Source organism: Labrus bergylta, chromosome 1 (assembly GCF_963930695.1).
Source record: "Labrus bergylta chromosome 1, fLabBer1.1, whole genome shotgun sequence".
In the NCBI taxonomy this organism is placed as follows: domain Eukaryota; kingdom Metazoa; phylum Chordata; class Actinopteri; order Labriformes; family Labridae; genus Labrus; species Labrus bergylta.
Window position 1 is genome coordinate 9,116,371 of NC_089195.1, and position 17,473 is coordinate 9,133,843.

General features: G+C 40.0%; 1 protein-coding gene across 1 annotated transcript in view; it reads left to right on the forward strand.

The window, feature by feature from the left end:
* The first annotated feature begins 4,730 nt into the window (after nt 1-4,730).
* Nucleotides 4,731-17,473, forward strand: part of armh3 (armadillo like helical domain containing 3) — a 28,465-nt gene continuing 15,722 nt past the window's right edge. Inside the window, exons 1-17 of the mRNA XM_020656786.3 lie at nt 4,731-4,861; nt 5,947-6,056; nt 6,165-6,221; nt 6,861-7,007; nt 8,565-8,672; nt 8,801-8,893; nt 8,984-9,058; nt 9,170-9,256; nt 10,806-10,862; nt 10,954-10,997; nt 11,516-11,576; nt 11,768-11,814; nt 13,530-13,605; nt 14,062-14,155; nt 16,440-16,541; nt 16,772-16,830; nt 17,053-17,118. Coding sequence (XP_020512442.2) covers nt 5,955-6,056; nt 6,165-6,221; nt 6,861-7,007; nt 8,565-8,672; nt 8,801-8,893; nt 8,984-9,058; nt 9,170-9,256; nt 10,806-10,862; nt 10,954-10,997; nt 11,516-11,576; nt 11,768-11,814; nt 13,530-13,605; nt 14,062-14,155; nt 16,440-16,541; nt 16,772-16,830; nt 17,053-17,118 — 1,275 coding nt within the window. The 5' untranslated portion in view covers nt 4,731-4,861; nt 5,947-5,954. The remainder of the gene's footprint in view (nt 4,862-5,946; nt 6,057-6,164; nt 6,222-6,860; nt 7,008-8,564; nt 8,673-8,800; nt 8,894-8,983; nt 9,059-9,169; nt 9,257-10,805; nt 10,863-10,953; nt 10,998-11,515; nt 11,577-11,767; nt 11,815-13,529; nt 13,606-14,061; nt 14,156-16,439; nt 16,542-16,771; nt 16,831-17,052; nt 17,119-17,473) is intronic.

Genomic DNA, 17,473 nt, shown 5'->3' on the forward strand with positions numbered 1-17,473 from the left:
TGTGCACATGAAAATAACAATTTATTATACTTGTAGCTCACAGACTACGGTTCTCCGTGTTGAGCTCTGATAGTTCTACACACCGGCCTGCCACACATTCGTCCACCTGCCAACTATCACACCCTCTCTTCAGGCATTTACTCCGCTCCCTGTGTCACACACTGTTCCTGCAGACAGTCAGTGAAGCCTTCAGCCTGCTGGAACAACGAGAGTCTTGTGGGTTGAGAGTGAAGCTGTGACAACTTAATGAAAACTCTCACCTGCATGGCAGTGCAGGCAGCCTTCCTCCTAAATGTAGCCATTATGCTATTTTAGTGATATCTTCATACCTGCTGATATTTTTTTGTTATTCAAAAACATCAGTGAGTTTGGAAAAGACAGAAACAGAGAGGATGACTCTGCATTTGGTAGACCACATATATAATAAATCTAGTAAATCCCAGCAACTTCATATGATTAATGGAACTAAAACAAGAATCTTTCTTTGAGTTTGCATAATTTTCTTTTCGTCATTTTATGTGTTTCTGCCATAGACTGTAAATATTAATGGATGAAGCCTGAGTGACGTCAGCCAGCTGTTACTGCAGGCGGCTCCGGAGGCTCATCGGCAGCAGCCACCATGCTGGAAATGCTGTCTCAACTTAACTTTCAGTCAACCTAACGACAGACTGAGAGCTGGAGCTGAGGCGGGTTTTAAGCCTCTTGACGAACCGTTACACCAGGTTTTTTGGCTGTTGTGTGTATGTGACTTCTGGTGTTCCTGGAGCCAGCCTCAAGTGGACACTCGAGGAACTGCAGGATTTTGCACTTCCACATTGACTTCATTTTTCAAGACCAGAGGTTGCCACTTATAAGTATTTGCTTCCTCAGTATTCCGTCTCTTAACCAATTCAAGCCCATTTATAAGTTGAACAAAAGCCTTGAACATAAAAGGTAGAAAATTGGATACAGTCATAATACAATTTATTCAGGCAGGTGTGTAAGCCTCAGACTACAAGGATTACTGTTGACTACACAAAACTATTGGTTGCCTTTTTTAAATACAATAACTTTATATTTTATATTTCTTGATACAAAAGCCCAGTTATACTTTCAGTGCTGCAAAACAAAATAATGTTGTTCTATGTGAGCAAGTTAATTAGTCATCTGGTAACAATATGTTGAGTGCACGCTCAACTGTTCTCAAGACTCTCTGTCTGTCGTTTCCTTAGTTAAATGTGTTAATGTTTTGCATCAACTTCAGGCACTTGTGACCATTAATGACGTTACCACAGGGATGATTTACAGCCGTCAAGCACAAACTGAGTCTTAGTGTTTGATGAAATCACTGCAGTGAAGCTGAAGGGTTAGAAACAGTTTTTGTAATAAAGTAGGATTTGCCAAAGAGAATTATGATGTGTTTGATTTTGATGAACTTGTACTGATTCTCATGGTGGTCGCCATGTGTTTCACTTAATACTTGCACTGGTTTTTATTACAACATGAAACATGACTCAGTCTCTCAAAACAAAGTGTTTTTACCATCAGACTGTAATTTAGGAAGGTTTTAAGGGGCGTTTAATTTGAAACATAAAATTGCTTAGCTGAATAAAAACTGGCAACAACAGTAAATCTTCATTCTTCAAAGTAATTGTGCACTAGTACTGACTGGTCAGGGAAGTTTGGACTATAATGGTCTATACTGGGAAAAGTACCAGTATGTCTTTGCAGAGAAGTGTGTGTGTCTAATGTGTGTCACAAGGGAAGATAAACGTAGTACTGCAGCGAAAAACCTCTTTGGGACACTGTGTTCAGAGGTAATAAGAGGTGATGTTCTGTAAGGCGACGAAACTATCACACCTGTCTGGCACAAAGAACACCACCACTTATATCTCACTTCATGCTCTGCTCATCCTCTTTACTTCTTAAGGCTGAGCTGCTTTTATATATAATTTATAACATTTATAAATATTTTAAAAAACCAGAGAATTCAGGTTAAAAATCCACCTTCTTGTACTAATCATCCAGCAACCGTATGGTGGCTGGAAAGTGCAAACCAAACTTAAAAAGTGTGAGACAAATCAACATTTTGGAAAACATTTAACATTTTATGAGAACAAAATTACAAAAGAAAAACACTTTCACCAAGGACAAAGCAAAGTTACATTTTAAATATTTACAAGATGTGAACTTACAAGTGCTGAGACAAAATTACATGTGGCAACACACTTTTATAGAGTCTCTAAAAGTGTTTTTCATCTTGTAAATTTGTTTTCTAAAATGTAAAAGTAAATGCATGTACAAATGTAAATGTTTTCCAAAATGTAAATTTGTCTCAAGCTTTGTAAAAGTGATAACTTTGGTTTTGCACCTCCCAGCCACCGAAAGCAACAGACAAATAAAAAACAAATGCCCTACATAGGTTAGTAGGCATATTTGTATTTATTTATGTATATGTGTGTGTGTGTGTGTGTGTGTGTGTGAAACTTTCTCTGCTTTGTGCTCTGTGTGTGTCACTTAATGTTCTTCTTCACTCCTCAGCAGCTATTCTTTGCTTCTCCATCTCTCTCATTAAGTCTGTTTTCCCTTCCTCTCTCTCGTCTCATCTCCTTCTCTAATGACACGGTAAAAGCTTGTCTCATTTATTCCTCAATTTGAGGAACTCTGTGTAGTCTTTACCAGATATATTGCACCCTTGATGGTAGTTAATTTACCAATGAACTGATGAGGTCAAAACATGGAAGAACTAACTGTTACATTGAGGTGGAAGATAAACCATGGAGCAATATATTTTCTTGGTGCAGACACACAGGTCTATCATAGAGCTTTAAGGTATAAAGATTGATTTGTTGAGTGATGTTATATTTGTTTATTGACCATCTTTTGTTCTCAGTGGGAAACTTGAATCTCAAAGAGAATATTTTACAGGTGAAATAAAGGTAAAATTAATAATCAATAAAATAATCTAATGTACAGTAAATTGGATAGTGTTTTTATATTTTTCGCCTGGCTGACTTGTCTACCTCCTCTTTGTGGTTCATTAGGATGTTAAAATGTTAGACAACTGCCACTTCAGTAGTGCACAAAATGGGTTTAGGAAAATACATAGATTTTTTATTTTAACTAATTTAAGACATGAATATATTATTTATTTTTGGGCTTTTTATAGAGGATAAAGGACAGTGGAAAGAGTCGGAAATCCGGGGAGAGAGAGAAAGTAGGGAATGAAATGCGGTAAAGGAGCCACAGGTCGGATTAGAACTCCTGGAAGCTGGAGAGGTGCCAGTGCGCTTCCTGAGCACTGCCAAGTTTAGCAATGCACTGAACCCACAATTGCTCAGGCAATCTTTCATGTGCAGCCCCTTACTCTGACATCTCTCCATTAGTGCATGTCAATAGGGTCCTGTTTGTGCATGTGTGTGTGTGTGTGTATTACAGCCTTTGTGTGTGTGCATGTCTCAACAACAGAGTGTAAAATTGAATTTCCCCTTGAGGGATTAATAAATAGTATCTTCTTTTTCTTCTTCTTTTAAATGCCTGAATGTCTAGTCTCAGTTTGAATGCTAAAGATATTAGGTTATCTTCTACTCAGCATGGGAATCAAATCAGCAATAAGTGAACAAAGAAAGAGACAGAGACAAAGAACCACTTCAGTCCTTTGTTAATAATTAGAAACTAATAGTCCTCAAGAGTTAACCAACTTTGTTTCCTATATATTATAAGTTGTTTGTAAGGTAAATTGGGGCTCTATACCTCCTCTTCATGGACCCATTATACAGACAGCACTGCAAGAGGAACACACAGAGCATCCTCAAACCAGCCCGTGCTTTGTTCAGGTGGAAGACTACAACTGGAGACACCACAGGCCAGAGAACATGGCAACTCACAAAGCCCGCTTCCACATCAGCAGCTTCTTCTGTACGACTCATAGCACAGGAAATTAAGGTGGGAAGGAAATACCACAACCCACACCTCACCTAGTCAATGGACAGTGCACCATCTCACAGTCCAATAACATTGTGTATTAATAACCTTGGGGAAAAAAACAATGCAATTGTATAATGTGAAAAAAAAATCAGTGTGTGAAAAATATCATGTGCAATCATAGATGTACAAACTTCTCAGGACAAGAAAAACATTTTTTATTACATTGTATTTTATCTCTTTTTTTCATTTAAAAAAATAAAATAAAAAATTATATATATATATATATATATATATATATACACACACACACACACACACACACACACACACACACACACACACACACACACACACATACCAAACAAAGCAAACAGCAATCAAAGCATACTTTCTGTAGTGGCTCGATTATTTTTTCCTTAACCAGTCCATGTTCGAAAAGGTTCTATGATGAAGTCAAATAATCTACTTTTATAGTTAAATAAAAGTGTATAGTTTTTGTACAGTGTGTATTTATTGTGTTATATATATATATATATAACTACTTATTTTTCTGCTTTCTTATCCTTAATATTGCTCTTCCACTTCTGTAGAATTGACTCTAGGAGAAATGCACCAAATTTCCAATGCACCTGTACTGTCCTGTACCTGTGAAAATGGCAATAAACATCTTAATTGTCTTTGCATAGCAACCCTCCTTGATTAAAATACAATAATTGAGAATCCGTTTTTTTTATAGATTTGTTGAAGGCAAATATGTTTAAAATAACAATAAAATGCGGTTTATAGTTCTACAGTGACCTTCATTAAAGCCCGCAGAGAGGTGACCCGCGGGGCGCTAGGACCCTGCAGAGGCTGTCGGTAGCACTATGCTAACCTACGATGCTAACACAGGCTAGTGCTGTCACAAGGATTCATGAACCACATTTACTACTTACATTTTAGTGCTTCAATTGAGGTGAGAAAAACGCACTCTTCATTAAACTGACGCTACCTTGATATAAAAAACAGCACTGCTGTCAGTAACTGAACTCTTATGAGATAACTTAAGCTAAATCAGTGTTTGCTTTGTATACCAGCATTAGCATTAGCATTAGCTTCGAAAGCTGAACACATTGTTAGATTTAAGCTTCATAAGCTGACTGCTTACACATTAAGTGTTCATCTAGTGTTGACTGCTGAAACAGAAGTGCTTTTCAACGTGACCACGTTATTGTTTGCATTGTTTTGATGGTAGTCAAACCCAATTAGCTGACACGACAAGTCAGGTAGCTAACGTCGGCTAAAGAGCTAGCAGCCCAACCCAACCCACACTCAGGTAGAAAGGTGTTTACATTCATGTGCCTACAAATGTGTCCGCTTATAACCACCTTTCTAATGTAGTAACATGTAAGTGTTTACGCCTTTTCTACGTTAATAACTCAAACGTGTGTTTTCTGGCCCCTGTCAGCTTAAGGTTTACGTTCACTCGTGACGTCACTTCTCTGTGACGTCAGCAGAGGATTAACATCGTGACGTCAGTAGCTCACTAACTCCTCGTCATTATTAGTGAAATATTGATTCAGACTGCATTGTGATGCGTTCAAGTGTCAGGTCTTGTTCACCTTATTGAGTGTGTGAAAGTGACCTCAGCAGACAGGTGTACAGGCTACAATCAAACCCACAGGTTATGTGTTCAGTGCTTAGGAATAGAAAACATCAATGAATAGATCCATTGTGTGTGTAGCCCCAGCCTGATGTACCCTAGTCCTCTGTGGTAACTTCAACTAACTAATTCCATGTGGTAAATTGTTGCACAGGTTTATATGTATTTTTGACCAATATGGGAGATCGTGGTGCAGTGGTTGGTGCACGCGCCCCTTGTACGGAGGCTGTGGTCCTCCAGGTGGGCGGCCTGGGTTCGTGTCCGACCTGTAGCTCCTTTCTCGCATATCGTCCCCCACTCTCTCTCACTCCCTGATTCCGGCTCTATCCACTGTCCTGTCTCTCTAATAAAAGAGAGAGAACAGTGATTTATGCCACGTTATTTGTGTCTTTCCTCAGACTTAGTCATGTCTCAGGTGGAGAAGAAGGCGGGGCTGCTGCGGAGGACCTCGTCCTCAAAGAAACCCCTAAAAGAGAAGGTGGTGCTGATGTATGATGAGATTTTTGCGGTGAGTACTACAATGGGAGAATGTTAGTGAAGATGTGAAATTGAGAATTTGTAAAAAAAAGTTGATGCACACAGTGTAAACGAAGACCTGTCTTTTTCTGTGAATTAGAAAGAAGATCCAGCCAAAAACAACCCTCGCTTCTGGGATGAGCTGTTTCTAATGAAGGTGAAGTCAAACAGAGAAATGCTTGACAAAAAGCTGCACACAGTTGGGTCGAAATGTATTTTTGTGTTTAAAGTACAAACTCTCACTAGGTTATTTTGGTATACAAATTGACGCCTATTGTTTATTAATGTTAACAGAGACAGATGTTCCACATCACTGAAAGAGATTCTGCTAAAATTGTAAAATATTAAGAACATCAGTTGAACATCTGTTATTGTCATAGGTGTGTATATTATTTACACAATATTGTTTATACATCAAAAGGAGGCCCTTCCTATGTGTAGAAGAGCAGCAAGCTGTCATAGCTCGTCTCAAATGTTACAAGGCTACAGTTCAAGTTTGACCTTTAAAAACTTCATATGGAGGCATCATGACAGCATGGCCAAAAAGTCAGCATTCAGACTCATATTCATCAGTTAAATGTGCCTGGAGATATTGTACTGTATGGAGAGAAAAGAGGAATTAGAGATCTGAGCATTTAGACTGCAGCTGCTTTGCTTCCTCTCCTTTCTAATTGTCTATGCCGAGGCTGTTTCGACATAAGGTCATTGTGAAATTGTCTTTGAAAATGTCATTTCACCATCAATAACAGATTTTTTACATCACATCCTTATTTATTGTCCTTCAACCATGTTTCAGGTGAACCTGGAGTACTTAGAGTCAAAGTTGGAGAGTATAGACGGGGAGGAGGTTCAGCGGATCCAGGACAACATCAACTCTTTGTTCCACCACTGTGTCCAGGCACTGGGAGAGGAGCACCAGATCAAAGTGGTCAATGCTCTGCAGGTAGAGTTGGCCGATAGATGATTGTTTATCCATTAATTGGAATCTGTGATTTATGACATCCTTTAAAAAGCAAACCCTTCACTCACCTCCTGTAGGTAATTGTTACATAAGAGTTCTTAGCTACCGTTAATAAAAGTTTGGGGTTTGTTTCCAAAGAAGCACCTCACTAGTCTGAAAGTGGTTCAGTTTTGAAGCCTCTAACCTCGAGCAAATCACTGCTGCCTGTAAAGTTTGTCTTTGATCTGTGACACATAAAAGCAGCAACACAGCTAAATTATTTCAGCATCTCATACAGAGTCAGAGAAGCATGTGGGATAAGTGTGTGGTTCTGTGAGTTGTACAAGACACAGCTGTCTGAAAACAACTCAAAATCTCTGATAACATTAGCAGAATCATTTAACCCTGGTGTGTAATATGTGAAGAAGGTGTTCTGGTGAAAATACTTGCAGATCAATTAGGTAGCATTTTACATAAAAAAGATGAGTTTCCAGTGTCAGAGGATTATACACCAATCAGCCGTAACGTAACTAACACTGTCAGGTGAAATTAATAATAGTGATCATGTGTTGCAATGATGCTTGTAGTTGGTGGAATATTTTATGCAGCAAGCAAACATCTTGTCCTGAACTTTATATGTTGGAAGCAGGAAAAATGGTGAAGGGTAAAGATGTGAGTGACTATGACACGGGCCAAACGACTGGGTCATAGAATCTTAAACTCTGCAGCTCCTGTGAGGTGTTCCCGGTTTCCAGTGGTCATTGTACCGACCACAAGTGGTACAAGGAAAGAAAACCGGTGACAGGGTTATTGGTGGCAAAGGCTCATTGATGTCATCATCATTTATTTTATTTAAATCCTCGGAAAACACATTGAGGGAGAAACCTCATTTGCAATGGTGCAGAGGTACAAGATACAGAAACAAGAGAACAGCAAGAACAAAACAGGAAGTACCAGCACATGCAGTACATGTGCGTGGGGAGCAAAGGATGTCAAAGACGACAGAAGAGCTACAGTGTTTCAGAACACACAGTGCATCTATGGGTCAGGGCTGTTTGGGAGGCTAAAGAGGACATACACAATATTAGGCAGGTGGGCATTTAGTCATAGCTGATTGGTGTATAATACAGTATATTAGTATTTCATCACCACAATCCTTACTGTGATCATACATTAAATAGATCAGAAAGAAGGAGAAAGATTTAAATGTATTTCACTCAGTAGTCATTATGGAATAAATCCTATAAGTGGTGTGTAATCTGCGGCATACTTTAGGCCATAATGTCCAAAACGTCCTGCAGATAGGTCAACTTTGGGAGGATCACAGTGCTTTACCCCTGAAGATGAAGTAATTGTAACGACACAATAGAAGAATCAGAAGCTTGCAGATGATACTGTAACTGTAGTGAAACGTCTCGCCTTAAAGGGTTCATAGGTCTTCTTAGTGTCATCAATATACTTGACCGCTGCTGCTCTAAACATCAAGAAGACTTGAGCGTGAAATGCTTTTTTGTTTCAAGTTTCCTGGCTGTCACTTTACTCCTCTGCCTTCCTCCCCAGACTCTCTGTGCACTTTTCCGAGGGGTTCACCAGAAGAACAAGTCTGCGTCCGGCTTTGACATCATCAACATGCTGATGGGGTTTGACAAGGCTGAGCAAAGGATGAAGGTGTGTGTGTGTGTGTGTGTGTTTGTGTGTGCGTGCGTGCGTGCGCGTGCGTGTGTGCGTGTGCGATCTGGAAGAAAGACAGTAGAGAGATAAACAGTTTGTCATTATTCATGTGATTTGTCTCTCAGGACCTGATGGAGAGACTGGACAGCCTTCTCTGTGGAGACGGATCAGAAAGTCTCAAGAGTCTGTGCCTCAAACTGCTCCTGTGTCTTGTGACGGTGAGGCAGAAAATATATTTAAAAAAAAAGGAAGATGAACTACAATATGTTCGGCTTTTGGGAATGCTAATGTGAAAACTGTGTCTACAGGTAACAGACAATATAAGTCAGAACACCATCCTGGAATATGTGATGATCAACAGCATCTTTGAAGCCATTCTGCAGGTGAGCGATGAGCAGAAGACATTGAGTCTTCTGTGATTCTGGGAGTTTAATTTGAAAACAGTCTTTCTTACAATTGTGATCATATTTGCTGTCCCTTTCTCTCCTTCTCAGATTCTGTCAGATGTATCCAGTAGAGGGCAGCATGGTTATGATGCTGTCGTTCTCCTGGCCCTTTTGGTCAACTACAGGAAATATGAGGTATTTGCAGATTTATCAAATGATGTTGTCTATTGAAAATCCTTTCTAAGCAGGGAGGCTTAGTCTGCATTTTAACTGATGAATGTCCACCTTTCCTGCCACGAGAAACTAACATTTGTGCTGCTTAGTGCAGAATGTCCAGGACAGATTTGTCGTCTCTATGAACTCTGAACTTGACATCTTTATCTGATATAGATAGAATTTATTGAACATTTCAGGATGACTGCCCTTAAAATTTTTTAGTTGCTTGTACACACATGCACCTTGCAGCGGGAGGCAGGAAATTACATAAAATGAACGACAGAAAAAGCTGATGAAGCAACAGAGTTTGTGCTATGATGACAATTTTGGCCTTTACATTTGCATAGTTGAATTCATGTGTGCTTGTTAATGCAAAAACTGGCGTTATACTTAATCCAAAGTGTGAGTACAAATTAAAAGTGAATTCCAAAGGGGGATTTTGGGAAATATCTTTCCGAGTTACCTCAGGTAGCAAAGACGCAGACTGGCCTTTTATTTATATGAAATGACTGAGAGTAACATCCACTCTAAAATGACTTCCAATTCACCTCCGTCTTCGGTAATTTCTTGGAATGATAGGAATGGCAGTGTGGGGGAGGGGATACAAGGATGAGCATTGAGGTTTTGGGTGCACTCTCATGTGTAGGCAAAGCAACCAACAGTAGAAGAAGAATCCTTTGATGAACATTGACAGAATGTGGGCTTCAAAATGTTTAAAACACAGCTTAACTTTTCTGCGACTTTCACAGTTTAAGATATTGCTGCAGCCTGAAAAAAAACTCTCAAACTTCTGGAGATGGGAGTCCTCATATTATCCACAAGCACACCAGTCCTGCATAATGATTCAGGCCCCGTGTCCACGTAGGGTTTTGTTCTGGGCAGAAAAGCGCTGGATGTGTGCTTGGGAGTGTTTGCATGAAGCGTTTGTGCTCTGTGAAGAAAAGCGCTAAATGTCCGTCCTGTCTCTATGACAACAGCCGCTGTATGACCGGAACGGCTCAATTACTTTTTACTGCATCATTTTTTTAGATCGTTTATTTCCCGTTCAGACACGGAGCAAGGAGGATGTGGGTACAAGACACGATCCGTAGGTGGCTACACTACAGGGAATATCTTACATTTGCAAAAAAGCGCAGGTGATGTCTACAGCGCCTTTCTGAAAAGTTGAAAGATTTTTAACTTGAGCGGTTGTAGCGGGCGAACAAAAAAGGCAGAGCGCTCTAAAAAAAAGATGCTGTGCGCCGCGCTTTTTCTCCAGACGGCTGTCGGCTGCTGCAAATTATCTCCTCATTGAAAAGAATTGAAAAGAGACGCAGGTGCTCAATAAAAAAGCGCTTGGTGGACACGGGGCCAAAGTCATGTTCTTGGCAACTAACAATAAAGTAGTGGCGTTAATGGACCTTGCATGTTTATGTAAGAGACCATCATGTATAAACTTTAGTTTTCATCAACAGTTTCATCAACAGTTCAGTTATTAGTGAAGTTTTGAGTTCTGCTTCTGATTTGACTCCTTTCCTCTGTTTGTAAGTCTGTGAATCCGTACATAGTGAAGCTCTCCATTGTGGATGATGAGCCAACCCTCGATGTAAGTTCATAACTGCACAATCTGAAGTAACCAGTGTGGTGTCAGGCTGATTGTGAAGGGTTTGACTCAAACACTTTTCTCCCTCTCTCAGGGAATGGGGATGGTTGTCCACCACGCTCTGACAGAATATAACAGGTGAGATCTAAAAATGTCCGCATGTCAAAAACATGTTTATTCATCACGTGGTGCATGGCAGGCTGAGGCGGTAGAGTCATCCGTTTAGTTTAATGTCTCCCACAAATGTTCTATTTCTATTCTCCTGACTAAAAACGTCCCTTTTCTTCTTTGGGTTATTTATATCCGACAGCTTTCTTTGTCAGTCCGTTATGTTCTTTTTTAGATGAGGCAGAGGTTTGGAAATTAAAATGCTGTTTGGGAAGTCTGCCTGTGTCAATAGACGCATCAAAGTGATGGATGATGGCTCTGTACAGTTCATTGTTTTTGTGTTAAAACCGAATGCCCCTCCGATAATAAATAGCAGCAAGTAGAAGTAGATGTTATGGAAATGTGTGTTAGGTTACAAGTGTGTTGTTTGAGTGGAATCATATATCTCTGTCTCTGCTGCTGGATGGCCCTGCCTGCCTGCCTTCATTTCATTTCTCCTCGTTTTAATCACTTTCTGTCCTTTTTCCGATCTTCCCTTCTCCTCTCAGGCAGTACAAAGACAAAGAGGAGGAGAACCAGGGGGGCTTCTTTTCAACCCTCACTAGTATGGTAGGATCTTATGCACAGTTTCAACTTTTACAATAGATGTAGCAAGTGTCCTTGAGTATTCAGAAAAGTGCTATATGTATTATTATTATTATGATGTATATTTAAATGCTTTATCTTCAGTTTGAAAGTGGCTGCTGGAGCAACTTGTTCCTCATCAGTGTTTGCTGATAGCTTGTTCCTTCTGCTTACAGGTGGGCAGCATGTTTATAGCAGACGCTGACGAGAAACTCTCGGTGCAGTAAGTGCAAAGTGAACTTAGCTTCTCAGTCAAACCTAATTGCATTGTTATCTACGACTTCAGTGAGAAAATCCTGCATAATCTCTTACTCGAGCCTGTAGCTGTTAAAGCACAGGCTCAAATTTGATTGGCTCAAGGTGCAGCTTCGTTTTCTTTTAAAGGCAAATGATCGTAACCAATAACCAGTAAGAGTCAATATGAAACATTTATGAGATCAAACAGTTGAGACTGTTGGTTCAAATGTTTTCTCTCAGAGTTACTCTTTGCTGGCTGCCCTGGTTCTGGTCTTTGAGTTTTTTATTATAATAATATTTGAACTTCAATGCAAATACTAGAATAAAAAGAGGATACTCGTTTTGTCTTTCAACACCAAAGCAGAACTAAAAGAAGCACAATGAGGAGAGTTTTGTAAGAGAGAAGATGTAAAGACTCTTGAAAAAACAATCCTTTGCAATCATCATGTATGACCAATGAAAGACATCACAAACTGCCCCCTGCAGGTTCATGACCAGGTCAAATCACTCACAGAGAGATGTGAGAACTGGGAATTCAACATTCAAATTCGGTTGAAAAAAAAAGGTGAAATCAGGTCGGTCCATCCAAGACCTGTTTTTGACCATCAACATGTCAGAAACTCACCTCTTGTTTTATCATTTTGATTTCGTCAGGGTGACACACTAACCCGTTTTGAAAGTCTTTGCAACATTGGTCATAGACATCTAATAAACATCTTTTAAACATGGGGGTGCAGCTGTGGCTCAGTGGTAGAGTCGGTTATCTCTCAACCAGACAATCGGAACTGTCCTTGGGCAAGACACTTAACCCCAAGTTACTCTCGCTGCTTCGTTGGCGTTGTATGAATGGGATTAGTTTATACTGATGGTCACTTTACATAGCAGCCTCTGCCATCAGTGTGTGAATGTGTAGGTGTGACCTGCGATGTAAAAGCGCTTTGAGTAGTCAGACTAGAAAAGTGCTATAAAAGCTCAAGTCCATTTACCAAAAATCTTTTAAATGGGAAAAAAGCATACTACGCTGTATGAGTCCCTTTTCTCTGCTGTCTCATGGATGTTAACATTGGCAGGTTGATTGACTGAGGTTAGATCAAAGGCCAGCTCCGTCTGTGCTCAGCTTTGTCACATAAAGCCTGGCATGTTTATGAAGGGCTGTGCAGAGGAGTGTGTTTGTGCTTAAGAGCACCTATCAACCAATCAGGAGTTTAAATTTAAATTTTCATGAAAACCATCATGTTGTAAACGCTGCTCTCACTCTTCACTGTTTAAAATGCTTGACCGCTGCTGCTCTAAACATCAATGTATCAGTCCTTTTGACTACTTTAGAGTTTTATTTAAATCCCTGAAAAAGTTTGGGGTGGCAACATTAAAACAGTTTGTTTCTCTTCACAGTGTACTGCGGTGGTTAACATCTTTAATGTGAAATCACTTATAAACATTACTATTGAATGTAAAATGATGTATTAGTGGTTGCACACATTGTGCAGTAGTTAGTGATACAGGAAATTAAAAGAGTGACCTGCTGTTGAAATTATTAATAACTTTAAACACCAGACTGCCCCTCCACTTGTTTCCCTGAGCTCGACTTCATCAGAGCGTGGAGCTTCTTCCTGCCCCATCTAATGTTGTGTGAACTTTTGGAGGTTTTATTTTCTAAATGAGTGAGTTGACTCTAACCTCAAACTTCTTTTTCTTCCTCAGGACAAATGAGGCCATTCTGTTGGCGCTGTATGAGGCAGTACACTTAAACCGCAACTTCATCACGGTGTTAGCACAGGTGAGATTCATGACTTTTTCTCATTGTGTACATGGACTCACCTTATTTGAAGTTATAAAATATAAACAAACTCCATTCAAACAAATCTTTCGCCTACTACACCCACGTTCTTTTAATCATTTTCATTCTCTGAGGAGATTGTGGGTTTGAAAAGGTTTACCTGAAAACTACAACAGGACAGGACACTGTGGTGAATTATCCTGAAACTTTCCCAGGAGGACACTCAGCCATGTGGCTGCTTTTTTGCAATGTTGAATTATTTCACAGAGACAAGATAAATTAAATTAGTCGTGATGATCAATGTAACATTCTGCTGACACGTGTTGCTGTAACTGAAGTTAAGGCTCCTCATCCAAAATCCCTTTCCTTCGTCCTCATCTGGCCCTCCTGTCCAGCCTGTGCTGGGATAACCTTTCACTATTAATGATCTCACATATTTGTTTGGTTTTTGAACAGAGCCATCCAGAGATTGACATCCCAACTACACCTACCACGCCCACTCCAACCACACCTACAACACCACTTGGCACAACCCCGCCCTCCCTAGACAGTAAGTCCATCCCTTTTTTACTTTTCAGAGCCAGGCTGTAAGAAACATGGATGTGGTGTCTGTTGCATTGAACATGGGTTTTTGAGGTTTTTAATTTTATATTTGGGTTCTTTCTGACTGCCTTCATGCAAGTTTTTAGAACCAGATCCTTTCAGGAGGGGGACCGCTGAGCTGAAGCTATTAAACCAGTAGCAGTGTGAATTTATGAAAGGAAGCAGGGGTAATTTAACTCTGTTTCAGGGCCATGAAGTATGTAAATGATATGTTTAGTTGTTAGTCTTTATTAAAAGCGTGTAGGTTAACGTTGATAACATCTTAAATTTCACGTTATGCAAAACACTATTTGCCTATCATGTTTTTCAAGCACTAATATCTGTCCCAAGTCTGTCTACAAACCACCTAGTTATGAGAAATGTCCATCTTCCCTGTCTTTTGCCTACTCCACTTTTTAGAAAAAGTGTGCTCAAACAGGCCGTTTGGAGATTTTCCCTTTGTGACATCACAAAGGGCAGAAACCCCTCCCCCAGGTGGGTGACACTCCCACAGCTAGGTGTTTGTTCTGCCCTCTGAGTCTGCCTTCTCACTGTGAGCGATTGGGCATGGTGCGAGAAAGCCCGAGGCACATCCCCCTCCAGAGAGGGGGCGTGGTCAGACACAGCTCATTTGCATTTAAAGCTACAGACACAGAAACAGCCTGTTCTGAGCAGGGCTGAAATAGAGGGGTTTATAGGCATGATCGAATACAGCATCAGAGTGGATTTTTGACAAGACACTCCACAGACATGTTCTGGGGACCTTCAAGACTTATTTAAACTTGTTGAAAAGGAGGATAATATGTGACCTTTAATTTAACCCTTTTACCTGAACAAACTGTCAAAATTGCCAAAAGTGCAAACTAAAATAATAAATTCAGTATTTCCTCCAATATGTTTCAGTGTCTTCAAAGTCCTTCATTTTGGAGGCAACCTGTTTTTGCTCTCAATAAGTTTTCAACTTGTAGGTTTAAGAGCCAAAGAGACGTGAGGTCAGCTTTAGTCACATGTGTACATATGTTCCACATTCGAACTGAAAAAGCGAAACTCAAGGGGCAGAAAATAGAGCAACAGCGTTTTGGGATTAAGGGTTTGTCGGCTTTCAAGTCAAATTAGTTTTAACAGTTTAAACATGCATTTTTTAAAACTATTCCTTTAAACATGGTGACTCTCACCCACTCCTGCCTTGAGGCACACGTGTACCCTCAACAGCAGCCTTTTCAAATATTCAATAGATTTTAAAGGTTAGGTGATACAACAGAGATCCTTAACAAGCAAACTTCTAATCTAGATTATTCCACTTTAACAGCTACATTATAACACTAACACAAGTACTCATATTCATCACCTGACTACACGTACGTCACCCCAGATTTCTTTAAAAGGTGAATGTTGTCGCAAACACGTTTGTAACCAGGTCATTCAGCACACACACTGTAACTGTTAAAAGGTGCATGTTTCTATATCTGGCTCGCTCTCCTTCCATTGCTTTAAACCCAAGGGTCATTTTCTCCATAAAATATTAACCTACAGCTTTAAATACAGATGAATGTTTGACATGCTGCGTGCATTACCACATGTCATGGGAGCCTCAGCACTCACAGGACCGTCTTCGACCAGAAAAACACACACACACACACACACACACACACACACACAATCACACGTGAGGAACATACTTTTCCTTCCACATTAAAGCCTCTGTAATGACATGTTTGTTGACAGGGTGAAGTCTTTTGTTCTGCACTGATTGGAAGATGAAGCAAACACATTTGGGTTAAAGGGTGCAGGCGGAGATATAAATATAGAAATGACCCCTTCATCATTTATCCATGGAACAAAGCTGTATGTTTGAGTGGGCAGAGATTTTTTTCTTTAATGGATGAAGATGCCTGTCTGGACAAGACAGAAAGCTACAGTAGCTTCAGTAACGGGACAAAGACATCACCTTTTGTAATGATGTTTTTTGCTTGAATGCGCTCCTGTCTGAATTTAAAGGGTAACAGCTCTTTTTTAGTCTCTGTGATAGGCAGTTTGCTTTGAGTTTGGGCTAAGGTATGTGGGACAGCATTATTTATTAAATAACAGACTGAGCAGTTCTGGGACTCAAAGTTTGGCTTGTTGTCGTCTTTCTGTGTACTTAACATATTTATTGGCCCTCCTTTCCTTAATAGTTAGAGAGCATATCGGTGTTATTCAAAGTAGTAGTGATTATGCCTGATTGAAGTTTTATTTGTACATCTGTTTCGTAGTGATGAACAACCCTGAGCTGCCGCTGGATCCCAACCTGCAGACGAGCAACCTTCTGATCACCTTCCTCAAGTATGCCTCCATTGTAATGCAGGACACTAAAGGTAAATATGCATTTCCTCCTCCTCCTCCTTCTTTGTCTCTGTCACTCTGCCTTCCTATAATTATTCATTCTTTCACTTTTTTTGTCCTTTACTGTTCTCGATGACTTTTATTTGAACACAAAGGCAAATAAATTCTCTCCTCTTCAAATCCAGCGGTGTTATCACACTTTATAACACGTTTGTTTTCAGTAAGCCGCCTCTTTAAACACCTTTTATGTGTGTGTTTACAGATGAACATCGACTCAACAGTGCCAGACTGTGCCTAATCATCCTCACCTGCATAGCCGAGGTAAGAGCAGGTACGCTGCTGTGACATTTAATCCACCACAGAGACTGTCTTTGTTCTGACTCCACCTGTGTGTGTGTGTGTGTGTGTGTGTGTGTGTGTGTGTGTGTGTGTGTGTGTGTGTGTGTGTGTGTGTGTGTGTGTGTGTGTGTGTGTGTGTGTGTGTGTGTGTGTGTGTGTGTGTGTGTGTGTGTGTGTGTGTGTGTGTGTGTGTGTGTGTGATAGGACCAGTATGCTGATGCCTTTCTTCATGATGACAACATGAACTTCAGAGTCAATCTCCACAAAATGGTGAGTTTCATGTTGTGAGTTGAGAATTGGAAATGAGCACAACTAATTTATTGATGACAGTGTAACAAGTGATCTTGTACATTTCCCTTCCTATCAGCAAGAGCTCTGTGACACATTTTGACTGGTTACAAAACAGACTGTAAAAATCTATATGACCTACAAAATCAAACAAGAACATCAGGAATAAGATTGATTATTTCAAAATACTAATTTTTAATGCCTGCCCATGGGGGTGTCAGACCACATGATTAACAGCTTGCTGCCAAAACAGCCTTTGATTACATTTTCACAGCAAAGATTCACAGTGAGTGATACCTTTGACCAATAAAAGACAGCAGGAGGAGATTTTGAAAAA